We start from the raw sequence: 20,404 nt of genomic DNA on the forward strand, positions 1-20,404 counted from the left end.
CAAGAATTCATACCCCTGAATCCTTAATGGGTAACCTTTGTACACCTTGTTCACCACCACATTGTGGCCCAATGGATTAGTGACCAGAATGTCTTGGTCACTCTCCCCTACTAGTATCCCCCTTTCTACGGGTAGGTTGATGCAGATGTATGAATGAGTGGATCCTGGATCCACTAATGCATGCACAGATGTGTTGTAGATAGAGAATGTACCCCTGATGACGTCCGGGGCATCTTGCTCCTCCTGAGCTCTCATGGCATAAGCTCTGGCAGGTGCTCTGACCTCTGGCCTCTCAGCTGGCTTAGATGCAAGTGTCTGTGATGGACCAACTGCCTCATATTTACCAGACTTTCTACCCTTTGAGGTGTAGGGGCAGGTTTATCTACTTATGGCAATTCTGCGTGGACAGTTCCTTAACTGATGCTCTGTTGACCCACACCTTAGATAGGCACCCGTCACTCTCCAACACTCCCCCTTATGCCACTTTAGGCAATGTGGACAAGCAGAAGATGCTGGGGCTGGTCCCCTAAACACCGTCCCTAGAGAGCTACCATGGTGTGGACTGGCCTTTTCTAGGTGTAAACTGTGTTCTGGGCCCCTAGGACTGACCCTGACCTTGAGGCTGACCTTAACCCTGAGCAGGTGGACCTCTGAACTTCTTTCCAGGTGCAGGAGATGAGCTAGACTGACCTGGACTCCTCTTCTGCTGTCTCTCTCTTCTGGTCTGCTCACTTATTTTGACTTTCTCAAGTTTTACTGCAGCTTCGACTAACATGGTAAAGTCTATGAATCCCAAGGCAGTGATCATTATCTTTATATTGTCATTTAGCCCCTCTTCAAATCTTCTACACCTCTCGGCATTATGAGGGACTATCTCCCTTCTATAACGGCTTAATCTAACAAATTCTTTTTCATACTCTGCCACTGTCAGCTATCTCTGCCTCAGGTTAATGAATTCTCTTCTTCTCTCTTCCAGATATACACTACCCACATACTTCTTTCTGAACTCTGAGAGGAAGAAGTCCCAGGTTATTTGTTCTGGCTGCACTTCACTGGACACTATATCCCACCATTGATATGCATTATCTTGCAGTAAAGATACAACAGCTTCTAGGTTTTGCTATAGGGTGCAGTGGAGTTGTTTTAAAACTCTTCCTGTTCTGTTGAACCAGTTCTCGGCTGCAACAGAATCATCTTCTCTCTAGCCAAAAAAATCCACTGCTCTAAATTTTCTCAGTTTTTCCAGATGGGATTTCTGCTGTAGAGGTGGTGGTGGTGGTGGCATTACCCCTGCCATTTGTCTGAAAAATTCGGCCATTTGCTGGAACATGGCCTGTAGATGCTGAGCAGGCTCTGCTGGAGCTGGTGGAGCATGTTCTCCCCTACCCCCAGTCTCAGCTACTGCAGGTGGAGCATGACTTTCCACTTCCTCCTCAACTGCCCTCTGAGACGTGGGGTCCATATCCTAATCAAAATAAGAAAACCAAACAGATCTGCATTAGTGTCACCTCGACTCTTACAAATGCAATGCATGGTATGGACTCGATCTAGACCCAGAAACGCCTAAACTGTGCTCTGATACCACTAAATGTGGCAGCCCTTACCCGTCTATAGTGTAGCCCAGCAAGATATACCACACAGTGTACCGAAACACTATATTTTATCTCAATTATTTTTATCCTCCCTTCATTTATTTCTTTGTGGTGATGAAACGCAATTTGTGAAATTTGACTCATTTAAGTCATTTATTGAAATTATAAATTCATTTGAGATTCCAAAAATTTTATAGAAAATTCGGCAGAGTACTGGTTAAAAATGGAGAAAACAGTTCTTCGGAACCTGTGAAAAACACTTCCAATGCATTTCCCATCATTCTCAAACTCCATTATATCAACATAATCTCTATATTTCTCAACCATTTTTCAAAAATTCTTCTATTTGTCATTCATTCATTTCACATGATAATCATGTACAAATCATAAATAAATACTCAATTTTCATGTACAAACACAAATTACAAATATTTACATTAATAGCAAAATTTATTAGATGAGTCTCAACTATACATGAGAAAATAAAAGTTTAATTACAAAATACAAACAATACAAAATACCAAAATGGGACCTAGTATCCTACCAATGCACTGAAGTCTGTGAGGTGACACAGACACTATGCAAAACTGTGGACGGCCTCACCCAGTCTGTGGTTTACTGGGCTCTCTATTAGTCTCTCCAAAACCTACGCATGGTAAAAAACAACGCGCTAAGCAATGATGCTTAGTGGTGCCAATAATAAAATAAAAAGAACTAAAAAATAAATAAATATGCAGTGTATATATATGTCCTATGCAGACAAATTTTTGGTAATTATTTATAATCTTATTTATTTGGTACTTATTATATCCATTATTTTATTAAATTTATCAACTTCCATTTTTGATTGCCCAAGTAACATATACTGGATGACTGGACTGGATAAACGGGTAAACTGGCACTGGGTACCAAGTACCTCAGGTTGTCACACCATCACTCACAATGTGTCTCCCAGTGTGCAACAGAATAGCTAATAAGCTATAATAAACATTGGGCACAATGCCAAGTATCACACTGATATCAGAATGGCTAAAAGCCATAAAATCACAGAATGACATAATGTCATATGCAGTACTGCTAACTGAACCCTATTGGCATGCCAACCTATCCAAACAAATCTTACTAAGTGTACTAGGGCACATTACAAAGTTATTGATTGAATTTTTATTCATTCTACTATTTAGGTCAAATTATTGATTTTTCAATGCATAATAGCTACATGAGTCATAATCACATAAATTTACCACATTTTGGTTCCCAAAAGTGTTGGCATTAGTTGTCAATCCATACTTCTAACCAATGGAGAATAAATCAAAATTTCAGTTTTTGGGTGCTAGAGTTCACTGTTCTATTAGGCCATTCTACAATGAGAATTTGGCCAAGTGTTCTTAATCAAAGTTGTTCTTTATTGTGTCTAGTTACATTTTATTTTTTGAATCACCCCATTTGGAGTTTTCTAACTCAAGTTATGGCTATTTCACCATAACTGGTCGGATCGCCTTTACCCAAAATTTCTGAGTAATTTTTGGATATTGGCAGTTTTTGTATACTGATTGCAAGTGAGTTTTTAGACAGGTTATGATCAAAATTTGGGTTTATTTTCTTCATGAAAGTTGTAGGGATATGTATCAGCTTTCTTTCGGTATGAAATTCAGGTCAATTGGACCTTTCTACACTGAGTTATGACCAAATGAATGAACACTGTTCATTTGGTCATTTTTCAAGGACAACATATTGGTCACCCGGTTTAGGTCACTTTTTAGAGCCACTTAGGTTGGTTTTCTGGGCAGGGTTCCTTCACCAAAATTGTGGCATTATGTATCTAGTTTCACCTCCAATTGGCGTTGCACTAATTAGAGATACACAATTTTAGTTAAGGCTCTCCAAACACACTGGACTCCAGGAGTCTAGACTGTAGCACACAATACAGCCTACCCTTTCCAATATTCAATGACTCAATTAACTTCATATTAAGTTTAAAACTTACCAAATGGTCACTAATTGACCATTAAAATGTTCCTACACCATTATAGGAGCAAAACCACAATTTGCTCAAAACCCTAAGTTCTCAATTTCTCTATTCTTCCATTAAGTTACAATTCAATGTGCTAAGTGTTAAGTTCATATCAAAGGGCAGCTTATATACTCATTTAATCCAAAGAAATCATCAAAAACCTCATAAGTCCATGGCTGCCGAAAATGGGGTGACACTTCAACATGTTTATTTTTTATGGAATTTCACATATCCTAGTTTAGTTTATCATTCTAACAAGAAATTTGAAAGAAAGAGAAAAGGAATTGGAAACTAACCTTGTTAGAGCTAACTTCCAAGTTTGCAAAACCTTCCTTTTCCTTCTTCTTTTTGCTGGCTAGAGAGAGTTTAAGATGTAAGAAGCAGTTTTTGTAAAAGAAGCTAGTGGTTTTATGGTGTGTTTGTAAGAGAATTCTAGTGAGAAGGAGGAGCAACAATGGAGGTGTGTGTAGAGAGAGAGGTGTCTCGGCTGAATGGGGAAGAAGAAAGAAAAATTTGTTCCTTTAATTTGACTTCTTTTTCCCATTTTAAATGAATTTAAGTGTGTTGCTAAATTGTAATTGGTTCATAAGGTTTTATTGTGTCGTTCTTGCATAGGCATGATGTCATAATTGGATATTTGTTTCCATTTTCTTTTTCTTTCTTTTCTACCCAATTTTAATTAATTTTTCATTAATATTTATTTCCATTTTATATCATAATAATTATTTACTTAACTGGACAAGTCGGCCAAAAATCATCTCTGAAGACGAAATAACCAAAATGCCCTCCGTTTGGCTTATTGAGCCAAAATCATCTGTACCGATCGAAAAAATTTTCTAAGCCTTTTCTTAGTATTCTAATGCCATAGAAACCTCAATGACTCTTCTCTGGAGTCTCAAAAATTATTTCATGAGTTTTCCCCTGAGTTTAGGGCTCTAGCTGTGAAGACCGCAACTTCTCACTAGTTTACCCATCACTAGGGCACCGGCTTTTTAACTTGGTTGCATTTTATTTCTAAAATTTTTCCTTAATTTTCTTATTAGTATTTGAATTATTTATGACTCCTAACTCTAGTCTAAATATTTTTCCAACCGTTATAGCTGTCCGGACTAACACCGGTCATCGGAATAATATAATGTACGAAATTGCTACAGCGAAGATGTTACACTTGCAATTGGATGGTTATAATGATTCTGATTTTCAATCAGATATCAATGATAGAAAGTCTACCTCTGGGTTTGTGTTCATTTGTAATGGAGGTGCAGTCAGTTGGAAGAATTCCAAACAGAGTACGACTGCTAATTCTACTACAGAAGCTGAGTATATTGTTGCATCAGATGCTACAAAAGAGGCTGTTTGGATAAAGAAGTTCGTGATAGAACTTGCAGTAGTTCATTCCATTGAGTCAGCAGTTCCTCTCTACTGTAACAACAGTGGAGTGGTCATACAGGCTAAGGAACCTCGGTCTCACCAGAAATCCAAACACATAGAAAGGCGCTACCACATTATCAAAGAGATAGTTGGGCAAGGAGATGTAGCCATGTAAAAAATAGCATCAGCCTAAAATCCAGCTGATCCATTCACAAAGCCTATGTCACAAACTCAGTTAGACCGACATCTTGAGAAGAAGGGTCTAAGATATTGTAATGAATGGCTCTAAAGCATATCATTTTGTATGTACCTTGTACATATTTTATTAATAAAAGGCAATTTCACTTTTCCGTTTACATAATATATTTATGTAAAATAAAAAATGTCCACTGATATTTTGTTAGAAATTCTATTCTTAAGCGTGACTCCTCTTACCCGTCTACTGTATAGCTGAGCAAGAAGTGCCACATTCGGTGCGGGAGTACTCTATCTTGTTTTATCATATATATTGGAAACTTTTAATATCATTTAAAAATGGTAATCCATGTGTAGAAATTTTTTTTTTTTTATAGAAACCCAGACAGAGCCTCCTCTGTTTTGTTAGCATCTGGCGGGTTCCACTAGTTACCTTTTAACATTTCATATTCATTTCACACTTTTTCATATCATATTCTACTGTATCATATCATTCACAATTATTTATGAGATCTATAAAAGGTGTCATCTATTGCATTCATATAGAAATTCATAGACAATAATTTACAAGTTTACATTATAATCTCAAGGTTTAATTACAATCTAAAATGAAACACATTATGTTTTTATGTACAAATAAACAAAAAGATAAAATCTAGACATACATGGGCTCTACCAACAAAATTACAACTGTCGAGGTGACTAGTAGACACTAGCAAATCTGATCGGCCTCTGTATGAGCACTACTGCTGTTACTACTATGGCTGCTCGGAGTGGTCTCCAATACCTACGCGATGGAAACCAATGCGCTAAGCATAACGCTTAGTAGTGCATAATTTATAATAATAATAATAACTAAACAATTGAAATAATAATTCTATATGACAATTCATAATTTCTAGGTAATTTATATTTTTACTATACTTTGGAAACAATTGAAATTTATTGGGATCTTTTCTATTTTACTTATTGAATATTAAGTCTTAATTAATCATTATCAGTGCCCAAGAAACCTATAACAGATTATAAAAACTGGATAAACGGGAGTATACTAGTTAGACAGCCATATGTCTATCCAGTATACGTTGGTCATGTCAGGCAAGCATTTAAGCCAGATATAATATTAGGCACAATGGCCAATGGGCAGGCATAAAGCCTGTAGAACAATCATGTCAGATAGATTTTATCTGTTAATGATTATTCTTTTGGGTAGTACTGCTATCTGTAGTCCCTAATTGGTATACCAATTGATCCAAATTAAATAAATAAGTCTAGGTATACTATGGGTAAATAAACATTATTACTTATTTATTTGAAATGTTCATGTCACTTTATAGTGGGAAAATAGGTCCCACATACCCCTTTCATGTGGTTTAGTGTTTAATGGCTTGTTAGGTTTAAATTCCTATCATAAGATAATTTATCTCATGGACCTTTCTTTGGTTTCAGTTTTTGTGTCTTACTTTTACCTATCCATTTGATCAGTTTGTAGCCACTATTTGGCCACACTTCCTCCATGGAAGTTGTTCCTCTATGTCTTATCTTTATTTTCCCTTTTGAATTATGTCAATTTGATTTTTAGAACTCAAGTTATGGTCAGATAACCATAACTGACTCATTTCCATATTCTGGTTTCTTAACTAGGTAGCTTTTGGACTTAGAGTTTACCTAATTAATGGAACATATTGTAGTCACTTTTAGGCATGGTGATCTTCATAGAAATTGTTTTCCTATATCTTATCATCATTGAGAAATTTGTATCACAATTTTTAAAGTTTTTTGGAATTATTTATGGCAAATTAACTGACCTAGACTCATGTACCCTATGCCAATAGGATTTCAGTTCAGGTCAGTGACTGCAGGTTAACTTTTGAGATCCTTACATTCATAATTTGAGGAAGGTTCCTGAAACAAAGTTGTAGCCCTATTTCTTAGATTTCTAGAAAGGTATGGTTCATCCCAATTGGATTTTTCTAGTGGGAGATATGACTAAAAGACTATTCTAGGGTCAATTGATGTTTTGTCAGATTCTAGGTTTTGATGTATTGAATTGTTCTAACAATTTGACCTAGTTCTCTTGATTTCTAGGTTTTGGTCAAAATACAAATTTTGTAGATTTGTGTCTTATGGACATTTTTCCACTAGTTTCATTACATTTGAATTCTTATAAACCAAGTTATGGTCATTTTGCCAAAACTGGTTGGGCAAGTTTATGTCCGGCAGTTTTTGGACACCTTAGTTCTAGACAGTTTTGTGACCCAACTTGAGCCAGCAATTTGGTTTGGTTTAAGGAATTTCTGAGTTGTAGCCCTATATCTAAGCTTTCCAATGGTATAAAATTCAGTTCATTTGGACCAGTATAGAGGGAGTTATGACCAAATGAATATGTACTGTTCATTTGGTCATTTTCTGGGTTTTATGCAGGGTCATCCAGATTGGGACAGTGTTTAGGTCAAGTTTTGGACAGAATTTGGGCATGGTTTCTGCATGGAAAATGGAGTGTTTAGGTCTGGTTTCACCTCCAATTGGCCTCATACCAATTGGAGAAACATAAATTTAGTTATGGCTCAAAACTCAAGCTGGACTCAATGAGTCCCAAACCTGCAGAAAAAGCACTCCCAAATATTCAATCTCTTCCAACTTTCTTACTTCAATTTGCATACATAGCACTTCTATAAGCAACAATCTCATCTCAACCAAGTTAAATTCCAATAATTTCACAAAATTCCCAATCCATGTACACAAACCCTAATTTCAAATATCCAATTTGTACAAACACGACACATTCAAACTCCTAATCATATCAACTTATCAAACATTCTCATGGAACCCATTTTCATCATTTAAAAGCATCAAACCCCAAAGAATTCCATGGCTTCCAAAATTTGGGTTCATCAATTTCTTATCATTTGTTTTCATTTCCATGTGATACTCACTCATCTCATCATTCTTACAAGATTTAAAGAAGAGAGGGAGTGGCATCTTGCACTTACCTCTTGTAACCCAACTTGTAAACTTCCCAAACTTCAAGTTTCCTTCTTCTTATGGCTACCAATAGCTTCCTTATGGTGTGGGTTTAATTTTTAATGAAGAGGGCTAAGGGTTTTAGTGAGTAAATGAGGAGGGAATCAAGCTCAAAGCTTAACAAAAATGGTGGAAGAAGGACCAAGGCAGCCGACCATTTAGAGAGAGAAGAGATGAAGTGGACAAGAAGACTTGTGGTTGGTGGCTTTTGTCTCTGATGTGAATTTATATATATATAATTTTGTTGTACTTTAATTTTTAAAATGTCATAAGCCTTTTTCTTTTCTTTTCTTTTCTTTTTCTTTTCTCTTCTTCTTCTACCAATTAATAAATTCTCTTAAATTTTATTTTATTTTCTATAATTTTTTCTATATTTTCTTAATATTTATTCCATCAATTTATGTCTCATCACTATAGTTTAAGTGTAGTTCCTGACATTCTGGCTATCCGAACAGACATTAGTCATCGGAGTAGTAGAATGTATGGACTACCTATGGTGAGGGCGTTACAATAAGTTGTTAAGAATATGAGTGACAGTATTTCTAGCACAAAGTATCATAAATTGGTTCACAATCGAGGATACTTCACAAAGGACATGACTTATCCAGAAAGATTGTAATCATGTTTATTCCCAAGGTATTTATATGAGATATAAATAAGATAGAATGGTGAGTCTCATGCCAAATAACAAACATGATAGGCACTTATACATGATAAGTAGGCCGAACCAATGACGCTTATGACAAGCACATGGAGTTTACTCTTGTCAATGCATTGTCATATATCATATCAGTGCATATAATCTTTAGACCTGAGATAACACAATTATCTTGTATATAGGTGGTTTGAGTTTGATACTGCTTTCATACTTGTACTGTGTATGGGTATGTGGGCATGTGTTGGCTCCTACTAGTTATATATGGAGATAGGTGTTGATCAAGATGGAATCCGTGACCCTAAGTAAATAGAGATAAAATCCTATATTCATTTAATTATTCTTGATGTTTCAAGTTTCTGGCTAGAACAGACAGATTTAGTCAGAAAAGAGTTTCTAACAAGAAAATCTAATTAATCAAGAATTTGAATTAAAAGAGAATATAATATTCATAGAAAATGGGGTTTGACATTAACCATGACTTCAGCTCGAATTGAGATTTTGTAACAGAGAGATTCTAGTGCATGGTAATATATGATTAAAGGTTCATTTAAGGTATTCCTTATTACTGATTGGGTGGCTATGGCATACTATGCTTGTTACACCCTACCCCTCTATAAGGCATAATATGATCCCGTAGTATACTTAATGAATTATCGAACTTCGCCTACCGATAACCCATTAAATACAGTACAAGAGATTTTAAAACAAATTTTACTTCTTTTGAAGGTGGCGAGCACTTTTGGTAGGAATTAAAAACTTTTCTTTAAAGTTTAGGTGTAGGTAAAAAAAATTTTGACCATTTGGATTTTTCCGCAAATCTTGTAAAAATTTCGATAGAGTGCCGGCTATAATTAAGAAAAACAAAAAATTTGACATGCAGAAAAACACTTCCAAAATAATGCACTTCTCTAATTTCAACCTCCGATAACTCAAATCATCACAATTTACTCAACTTCCACAATTAAATTCAAAATTTCAAAATTCACAATTCTGAGCTCAAATATTTTCAAAATAATACTAAATAATTTCATACACATTTCATTAAAGGAAAAATTATTTACATTCACTAGTCTTAATTTATAAATAGAAAATCCAAAATAATATTATTACAAATTACTGTACAACTGCTCAATTTTACATATATACATATGACAATACCATATTTGCATCAACCAAATCACATGGGTATAAATAATATACTCGTACAAAAATCTTCAAGTTGTGCTCCCCTATTACTGTAGCAGCTCACTCTTCTACTATGTCCTTTTCCCTATCTGCGATAGCAAAATAAAGTTATCGCTGAGTAAGTTTTACTCAGTGGTGCACAATAAAATTTAAAAAGCTAAACATAAACCATTCATTGCCAAACCATAATTTAAAAATTACGCAATCACATTTCACAATTTTCAAAGCACATTTATAACAAATTACAATTTAAATATTTCACAATTTCAAAGCTCAATATAACACAAATTTGATCAAACAATTTAATAAACACAGTGTTTCCAATCAATAATACAACTTAGGCCATGACACAAAATTTTCAAACTATGCCGTGTTGTACACCACGACAATACAAACTCACCCCACTAATCAAAATCAATAAGGGAGGTGGCTAGCTATCTAATGAGTACTCATCTAAACTCACCTCTAACTGGCAAGCCAGAGAGTGAGGAATAGAATCAAATATCAAACTCAACCCCACAAGTGGAGGAGGAACATAGTAAGGGACTGTCATGCCAAGTGTGAATCAAAAACAATTTCAAATCACAACTTTTAAATATTTCATACAAACCATAAATCACATTTTATCTCAAAATTTCCATTTACAAAGTAGGCAACACAATAATTTCCAAATAAAATTCCCAAAGCCAAAACAACTAAAAACTATTCATATTACATATTGAATCAAATTTCAATAAGAAATACTTAAATAAGTTTATTGTGCACAAACCTCGTAATCAAACTTTTCTTCTTTCACTCCTGTTAATTCCTTTCCTCGGAATGCCCTTTTTCCGCTAAAGCACACAATTAAGATGTTTTAATATTTATTCAAATTATGTTTAACCATAAATTTAACAATTGAAATTTGCATTTAAACTTTACTTATATACTCTCATAAATTGAATTCTTTGTATTCTTAATTATGTGGTTACTATTCATTTGACCATTGGAACAAAATATTGACTTTTCCACACTAATTTGGTATACCAATTCTCATTACACCCACATACCACATTTTGGGTGCCTAATTTGTTGGTTTAGGTTGCCATTTCAATTTCTAGGTCTCCTAAGATAAAGCTCAATTTTTCAGTTTTGGTGCCATATTTTGCACTGTTCTATTGATCTAGTTAATATAGGAATTTGGCTAAGTGTCCTTCATCAAAGTTGTTCCTTATTGTCTTATCTTTAATTTTCTTTTTGAATCACTCCATTTGGAGTTTTGTAGCTCAAGATATATCCATTTTCCTAAGGCTGGCTAGATTGGTGTTATCCAGAATTTCTGGGCACTTTATTGGTTCTGGCAGTTTTGGACAACTAAATTTGGGTGGCAAAATGACTTGGTTATGGGCAGAATTTGGGTTGGTGTTCTTCACAAAAGTTGTATTTATATGTCATAGCTTTCCAATGCCACAAAAATCCGGTCATTTGGACCTATCTAACCCAAGTTATGGCCAAATGAACAAACACTATTTATTTGGTCATTTTGATATAGTGGCAGTGCATAATATCCAGGTTTGACCTAATTGTTCACTATGTTAATGTCATTTTCTAGGCATGGTTTCTAAATGAAAATTGTGTCTTTATGTGCTTAATTTCATTCCCTAGCCTCACCCCAATTGGGTTGGTAAAATTTCAGTTTTGGTCCCTGAAAGGGACCTAGGTCAAACTGCCAGGTTGGGACCCCTAACCAATCCGAATTGCATTTAGTTTCTACCAATTCCAACACATCACAATTGGTCCCAATTGACCATTTCTAACCTCAATTAGGGTCAATTGCATCAATTGACCATTTCCTTCAATTTTTCTCCCAATTTCAAGATCTCAAGAACCCTAATTGTGTAATTCATGCAACTAATGAAATTAAAGTGCATAATCTTAATCTACATACTTAATTCAACTTCTCTATCTCTTTAATTTCATCAAACTCAAGCAATTTCTACCTCCCTATAGGCTGGCCAAAATTTACCATTAATCCCCCATAATTGTTTTGTTTAAATTTTCACTTTAATTCTAAGTTAATTTTGCTAGAAACATAAGCATTGAACTAGAATTTTCAATTTAAATCACTAACCTCAATCTTTGATTTCCAATTCACCAATTTCTTCACTTTCTCCTTTCTCTTTGTTCTTCAATCTTCTTATCTTTGGTGAATTAGAAGCCTTTGAGGGTTTTGGGTAGAAATTTATGGGGCAAGGTCAAGTTATTCAAGCTTGAATAATTTGTTAATGGAGGAAAAACCATGGGGAGAGAGAGGATTGGGGTTCAGCCGGCTGGTTGGGGGAGAAGGAAATGATTTTGTTCTTTTAATTTTTATGTTTTTATGTCCAATTAAGTTAAATTTGACTTGTTCAAAAATTAGGGTAAGTAAAATTTTATTTTGACATCATATATGATGTCACCAAAGTGATGTAATAATTCCATTTGCATTTACTTTTCTTTTTCCTTTAATTTCTACTCTTCTTTAATTTAATTCTCTATTTCGAAATTTTCATTTCTCCTATTTTATTGGACAGTTAGGTCAAGAGTCACTACTAGGGGTGAATTGACCAAATTGCCCTTCGCCAGTTTGATCCGATTTGCAAATAATTTGGCATTTCTTTCGGAGTCTTGACCTAATTATTTGACCTACTTATCAGCTCTTTTCTATGATTTTCTCTTTCCCACTAGGTTCGTAATAGTCCTTAGGACCGTGGTGTCACAATTTCCTGTTCAAAATTAGGGTTAGGACTGACCTCGCAGTCACTTATTGGTAAGGTCACCCATCGTTGTGACCATCTACTCATTTAACTTTTTATGCTTTGTTTTTCTTGTTTATACTTAACTAACTGGTAATCACTATTAATTTTCATTCAGGGCTTTTCTAGGTGTCTTAAACATAGTTCTAATCCTCTTAATTTTCCAGATCGACACCGGTCACCGGAACAGTGAAATATACTGGGCTATGCATATAGGGGTGTTACAATTCTTCCCCACTTAAAAGAAATTTCGTTCGTGAAATTTTACCCAATATCCATCCTAAAATAGTCATACGTTTATTTTCTCATGTCTTTCATATATTTTCATGTAGTTTCATAATCTGAATAATGGTCCATAACACCTTAACCAAATGTATACATTTATTTCTCAGCTACTTCACCTCATGTACTAAGATCTTTATGAGTTTCCCCATCATACGTTGAATTTAAATTCATTTCACCTTTTTAGAGGTAAGCAATTTTGTGTGCTAATGAATCCACTCTTTCTAGGACCTTGTGTGATCCTGTGGAGTGAGAACTTATTTTTTCTCCTTTCTATAGAATCGTATAATCTTCTTTCCTTTAAGTTTGTGTAAGACTTTTAACAATCTAATACAATATTTAATTTGTTTGTATAACACTAATCTTCTCTTACTATCGTTCTGTCTAATATTTCAATTCATGTTCCCTTATTAAATGACCATTGCAATCATGTTAGAATTATTTACCTAATCATTGGTCCTCTGACCATTCTAGTCAATAATCTTGCTAATATTCGTAACATTTCTTTGTTACATCTGAACCAGCTGTTCAAATTTTTACTTCCATAACTCTTTTATCTATCGATATTCAATAATTTATCGTATTATAGGAGATATCTTTCGCTAGCAAACTCTTCCAAAACTAATTCCAAAAAGACTAGTTACTAACATATCAAAATTTATTTTTATACAAGAGACAGCAGGAAGGCAAGCAATGCTGGCACTAACATAAAAGTATGCAGACCCTGGGTCAACAATACATATATATATCTTAGTTAAAAATCAAGAAAGTACCAGCAACAACGTCAGAAGTCTCATCCTATTCCCTCTGCCACATAGTATATACTCTAGTTAGAGCATTACCTTGTTCTGGCTGATTCACAGTACTTTGACTTCTAGGTGTACTACCCTTACTTCTGCCTTTGCCTCTACTAACTGATGGTGAACTCTCTGGGGTAGAAACTTAGGCTAATCCTTCTGACGTAGTAAATGATCCAGAAAGGCGTGGACTTATACAATCCTTAGCAAAATGACCAGTTCCTTCACAATTAAAATATACTCCTATGGCTCTATAACATACCCCACCATGTGGTTTATCACAAGTTTCACAAAATCGATCCGACAGTGCATTTCTAGGTGTTTGCTAAGTTTGCTGACCGGATCGGGGTGATTTCTGTCCAGAAGATCTACTTCTACCCGATTCGCGTGAGTTAGATCCTCCAAAGTACTTTCTCTTTCCCGACCTACTATCAGGAACTTGATCAGTAGTCTTTCCAGTTTTCTCTTTCTCTTCTGTACCTTTTTTAACTGTCCCTTCCAACTCAATCCTCTCAAGTTCCAAAGCTTGTGAAATCAATTCAGAAAAATTCTAATGTCGAAACCCCACCACTTGCATTCTCAAAGTAGGCCTCAACCCGACCTCAAACCTGTTGCACCAGTCTCTGGGATGGTGACCAAGCTTTCAGCATAGTGGCTTAGTCGAGAGAAATCCCGCTTATACTCTGTTATAGTTTTGTTCCCTTGCTTCAAACTTGAAAACTCTTGCAGCTTTATATTTACATAGGTGTCGGGGACCCATTTCTGCCTGAACTCTCTTAGGAAGTCTACCTAAGTGAGGACTGGTGGCTCAACCAGGCTATGGGCGATGGTTTTCCACCATTCATAAGCATCCCCTTGTAAAAGTGAAATAGAGTATTCAAATTTTAACTCTTCAGCACATCGCAATTTTCTGAAAACCCGTTCCATCCTCTCTAACCACTATTCCGCTTCTAGGGGGTCCACTGTTCCTTTAAACTCGATACTCACAAACTTCATTAATTTCTCATACTGCCGAGCTGGGGGTGTGGTTATGCTGTAGGGGCTTGTGTCTGGGCTGGTGTTGGCAGATTCCCAGCCATTTGTTGAAACAGTGCAGCCATCTGCTGTGCAAACCAGTGTTATCAAAGGCGAGCGAGGCACCCAGGCGAGGCGAGGCGAGGCGAGGCGCCCCTCTATCGCCTCAACTGAAATGCCTGGCTGGATTTGGAGGAGGCGACGCCTCCGGCTGGGGAGGCGAGTGGTGACGCCTCTTCACAGCAACGGTAAGTATTTTTTTTTTAATTAAAAAATCAATAAATCTACTATCTACTCACCTGATGCAGCCATTCCACTTCCTCACGAAGACAGCAGAGATGCTTTTCTCCTCAACCTCACGAAGACACTTTTCTCCTCAACCTCGACTTCACGACAATAGGTACGCCCTCTCTCTCTCTCTCTCTCTTACCTTCTTCTTCTTCTTTTTCTTCTTCTTCTTCTTTCCTCGCTCTGATCTCTCTCTCTCTCTCTCGTCCCTTTCTTTTTTTTTTTTTCTCCCTCTCCACTTTTCTTCTTTCCTGCTACTGCTCTGTTCGATCTCTCTCTCACGTCCCTTTTTTTTCTCCCTCTCCACTTTTCTTCTTTCCTGCTGCTGCTCTATTCGATCTCTCTCTCACGTCCCTTTTTTTTTTCTTCCTCTCCACTTTTCTTCTTTCCTATTGCTGCTCTGTTCGATCTCACGTCCCTTTCCTGCTGCTCTGTTTTTTATTTTTTTTATTTTTTTCCCTCTCCTCTCCTTCTTCTTTCAGCAGTCCCTTTTTATTTTTTCTTTTTTTTTCCTTCTCCTCCTTATAATTAATTAGTTATTATTAATTATTTATTTATTTGTTAATTTAATTATTTTATTTTTGTTAATTAATTATTTAAATTTTATGGGTATTGGTAAATTGATTATTTTACTTTGTATTCTTGTTTAATTAGTTGATTAATTAATATGGGTATTGTTGATTTGTTGGTATTTAGTTTAATTTTTATTTGTTATTCTTGTTAATTTGATTAGTTTTACTTTTTACCTTGTTAATTAGACATTATTTGTTAATTAATTATTTATTTTATACAGGTATTATTAATTTATTGTTAATTTAATTTTTTATCTTCTTATTATTGTTAATTAATTGTTTAATTTATAAGGGTATTGTTAATTTATTATTAATTAGTTTACCTTTTACTTGTTATTCTTGTTAATTAGTTTTAATTTGATTAATTTTACTTTTTTCTTGTTAATTAGATATTAGATGTTTATTTTATATGGGTATTATTAATTTATTGTTAATTTGATTTTTTTTTTTTTTGTTCTTAGTAAGTAATTGTGTAATTTATATGGACATTATTACTTTGTTATTAATTAGTTTACTTTTCACTTCTTATTATTGTTAATTAGTTGTTAGATTAAATAGTTTTACTTTTGTCTTGTTAATTAGACATTAGTTGTTTATTTTATATGGTATTATTAATTTATTATTAATTTGATGATTTTACTTTTTGTTCTTATTAATTAATTGTTTAATTTATATAGGCATTGTTAATTTATGATTTTACTTTTTGTTCTTATTAATTAATTGTTTAATTTATATGGGCATTGTTAATTTATTGTTAATTAGTTTACTGTTTTACTTTTTACTTATTATTCTTGTTAATTACTTATTTAATTTATATTGGATATTGTTAATTTGTTGTTAATTAATTTATTTTTTATTCTTGTTAATTTTTTTTGTTAGATTATAAATGGGTGATAAGAATAATACATTTGGATCTTCTGCTAGTAGTAGAAGAACAGACTCAGGATGGGCACATGTAATTTAAGTTAGTGAAAACAATACCAATGATCTTCAATGCATGTACTGTATGAAAGTTTATAAAGGAGGAATTAATAGAATCAAGCAACATCTTGCTGGAGGTTACAAAAATGTAATTCGGTGTCCAAAATGTCCAAAAGATGTAAGGAATCAAATGCAAGAATTCATTGCTAAAAAAAGAGAGCAAAAATTAATTATGAATATGGAAATACCACCTGAATTTGATGATGTTGAAGTACTGGGATTAGATGAAAATGAGGAAGAGGAAGAGTTGATGCAAGAAATTGGCAGTGAAAGAAGAAGGCAAGTACTGGAGGTTACAGGTACTAGTGCTTTTAAAAAACCAAAAGTTTTACCACCACAAAGTAGTAGAGGGCCTATTGACTATTATTTTTCCCCTAGACCTACTGTTATGGAAAAAATATGAGGCAAACTACCATTGATGAAAATAGTCCAGCTAAAAAGGAGTTAAGGGAGCATTCTTGTGTTGCCATAGCACGATGGTTGTGTGATGTGGGAATAGCTTTTAATGCTGTGAATTATGATAGCTTTGGGGAAATGATTCGAGCAATTGGAAATTATGGGAAAGAAATGAAAACTCCAAGTTTTCATGAGGTTAGAGTTCGGTTACTTAACAAAGAAGTGCAAATCATAAATGATCTTCTCGAGTCTCATAAAGAAGAATGGGGAAATTATGGATGTACATTGATGTGTGATGGATGGACGGATAGAAAAGGGAGAACCTTAATTAATTTCTTGGCTAATAGTCCAAAGGGAAGTGTATTTATTAAATCAGTTGATGCAAGTGATGAATCAAAAACAGCGGCATTGTTGGCTAGTTTGATTGAGAAAGAATTGATGGAAATTGGTCCTGAAAAAGTAGCTCAAATTGTTACAGATAATGCATTAAATAATGTTACAACAGGTAAAATTTTTATTTAATTTTTTATATTACTAAAAAAAATATCATTTTATTTTTATTATTAATGGAATGAATTTTTCTACTTGTTTATGACAGGGAGAATATTGGAAGCAAATTTTTCTCATATATACTGGACTCAATGTGCAGCCCATTGTATAGATTTGATGTTGGAGGATATCTTTAAGATCCGCGTTTTCAAAGAAACATTCCGCAAAGTTGTTGAGCTTACTGGTTTCACATATGGCTCTTCAGGAGTTCTAAATATGTTGCAGAAGTTTACTAATGGAGTAGAATTGCTAAGGCCAGGGCAAACTAGATTTGCTACTGCTTTTATTACACTGGGAAGGATTCATCTTCAGAAAGCCAACATTAGAAAAATGTTTACTTCGAAAAGTTGGACAACTAGTAAATGGGCTAAAGCGGTGAAAGGCAAAAAGTGTGAAAGGATGGTTTTGAGTTCTGCCTTTTGGAATCATGTTGTTTATGCTCTTAAGGTTTCCGGTCCTCTTATTTGTGTGCTTCGACTTGTTGATAATGAAAAAAAACTAGCTATGGGATATATTTTTGAAGCCATGGATAGGGCTAAAGAAGCCATTGCCAACTCACTCAATGGCAATGAAGAGAAATACAAGAGCATTTTTGAGATTATTGATGTGAGATAGTCACTTCAATTGCATCGTCCTTTGCATACTGCTGGATACTTTTTGAATCTTGAATTTTTTTTATTCAAATAAGATGAGAATTGAATCTGATGAAGAGGTCAATACAGGATTGCTTTCGTGCATTCATAAAATGGAAAAAAATTCAGCAAAAGTTGACATGATTCTTGATGAAATTGAGAAATACAAGGCAGTTGCAGGGACCTTTGGTTTTCCTTCAGCTATTAGAGGAAGAACAACCAAATCTCCAGGTTATTAATTTAATTCTTATTAATTTTTCATTTTGTTCATTTATTAATTTATATCATGAATTTAACAATCATTGGTTCTATATTTTAATAGTTGCTTGGTGGAAAACATATGGTTCTTCAACTCCAAACCTACAAAAGTTTGCTGTAAAGGTTCTGAGTCTCACATGTAGTGCAAGTGGTTGCGAAAGATATTGGAGTGTATTTGAGCATGTAAGTAATATATATATATATATATATATATATATATATAAATTTCTTAATTTGTTATTTTATCTTGAGCCTTTTGAGTTTGAAGTTTAACATATTTGTTACTGTAAAATAAATGACAGCTTCATAGTAAGAAAAGAAATCAGCTATTTCAAGAACGCTTGGACAATTTGGCATATGTGAAGTACAATAGAGCGTTGCTACGCCGACACACTTTTGGGGATATCACAACACCTATTGATTTGGCAAATATTGATGAGAGTAATGAATGGTTGCTTGGTGAATTAGAAAAAGGCGATGGGGATGATGATGATGATGATGATGATGATGATTCTCTTGTTTTCCTGAATGACGTATTGACCTGGGGTGATGTTGGTAGAGCAACTGGAGTTTCTGAATCTCGTTATGAATCGAGATCAGCTGCAAGATCAACACCACCAGTTGAAACTCCATCATTTCGAAGGCCTCGTGCAATGAGAGGTGCATCCTCTTCGCAAGTTAATGATGATGAAGAGGAGGAAGAATTTGTGATAGCCGTTGTTGAAAATGAAGATGATTTTGGAAATCTTGATGATGAGTAGTTTTAGTTATAAGTTTTTTATGTACTTCTTGCATTTTGTTTATTATGACTTACAACTTATTTTTATGTATTAAAGTCTGAACTTCTATAATTTACATTTTCTATTATGTGACTTATGACTTGTTTCTAATTTTTTATTTATTATGTATAATTTTATAGCATCACTTTTATCATATACATCTGCTGAAAATTCAGGTATGAACTATTTCTTTTTTTAACATCTCTTATTATTATGTGTGTTTTTACTTATGCTATATATTTTAATTTTACAGTCTCATACTTTCACTTGTATCTTATACTTAAGCTGGAAATACAGGTATGCACTATTTTCAATTTCTCTTATTTTAGATATAAACATAGTGTAAATAATATTTTTTTTTTAATATGTTTTTTTTACTTATCAACTATTTATATATATATATATATATATATATATATAATTTAAACAATTAAGGTTATGGCACCTTGCTTCAAAAAGGCCCTCGCTTCGCCTCTTGCCTAAGGCCATAGAATACTCTATCGCCTTAGTGTCGCCTTTCTCCTTGATAACACTGGTGCAAACTGAGCAGGAAACTGCGGTGCTTGAGGAGCTGTAGTGGTTGACCCACTCACATTCTGGAGTGCTGGGGCTTCCCCTTGTACCTCAGCCTCAACAGATTGTTCTGCAGAATGATCTCCTTCTTCCATTCCGATTTTAAAAATTTTCTACTTCCTGATAACAAATACAAGGAGGTTGACCTTCGTTAGTGCATATTCATTATGTAAATATGTCATATGTATTAGGACACTTAAGCAGTTGTACTTATCAAAGGAATTATTCACATGCAGAATCAAAATTCATTTCAAAACCATGCTCTGATACCACTAAACATGTCACACCTTACACCTCTGTAAGGCATAACATGATCCCGTAGTATACTTAATGAATTATCGAACTTCGCCTACCGATAACCCATTAAATACACTACAAGGGATTTTAAAACAAATTTTACTTCTTTTGAAGGTGGCGAGCACTTTTGGTAGGAATTAAAAACTTTTCTTTGAAGTTTAGGTGTAGTTAAA

At 34.4% G+C, this 20,404-nt stretch overlaps 1 protein-coding gene and 1 long non-coding RNA gene across 2 annotated transcripts; one reads left to right on the forward strand and one right to left on the reverse strand.

The window, feature by feature from the left end:
* Positions 1-9,857: 9,857 nt before the first annotated feature.
* Positions 9,858-13,862, reverse strand: LOC131179198 (uncharacterized). Its single transcript, XR_009148183.1, has 2 exons — positions 10,809-13,862; positions 9,858-10,128 (listed from the first exon to the last, which is right to left on the reverse strand). It is a non-coding gene; the product is annotated as an uncharacterized LOC131179198 (long non-coding RNA).
* Positions 13,863-16,925: 3,063 nt separating this feature from the next.
* Positions 16,926-18,307, forward strand: LOC131183135 (uncharacterized). Its single transcript, XM_058153199.1, has 3 exons — positions 16,926-17,046; positions 17,247-17,648; positions 17,742-18,307. The coding sequence occupies exons 1-3, from the start codon at positions 16,926-16,928 to the stop codon at positions 18,305-18,307; spliced, it is 1,089 nt and encodes a 362-aa protein (XP_058009182.1).
* The last annotated feature ends 2,097 nt before the right edge of the window (positions 18,308-20,404 follow it).

This window comes from Hevea brasiliensis, chromosome 1, assembly GCF_030052815.1.
Source record: "Hevea brasiliensis isolate MT/VB/25A 57/8 chromosome 1, ASM3005281v1, whole genome shotgun sequence".
Taxonomy (NCBI): domain Eukaryota; kingdom Viridiplantae; phylum Streptophyta; class Magnoliopsida; order Malpighiales; family Euphorbiaceae; genus Hevea; species Hevea brasiliensis.

Bases quoted from the DNA above. Each gene is read 5' to 3' on its own strand.
- LOC131183135 (XM_058153199.1), top strand. From the start codon at position 16,926: ATGGAAATACCACCTGAATTTGATGATGTTGAAGTACTGGGATTAGAT. The intron at 17,047-17,246 runs GTACTAGTGCTT...ATGTGGGAATAG, and splicing joins GCAAGTACTGGAGGTTACAG to CTTTTAATGCTGTGAATTAT. The intron at 17,649-17,741 runs GTAAAATTTTTA...TGTTTATGACAG, and splicing joins ATTAAATAATGTTACAACAG to GGAGAATATTGGAAGCAAAT.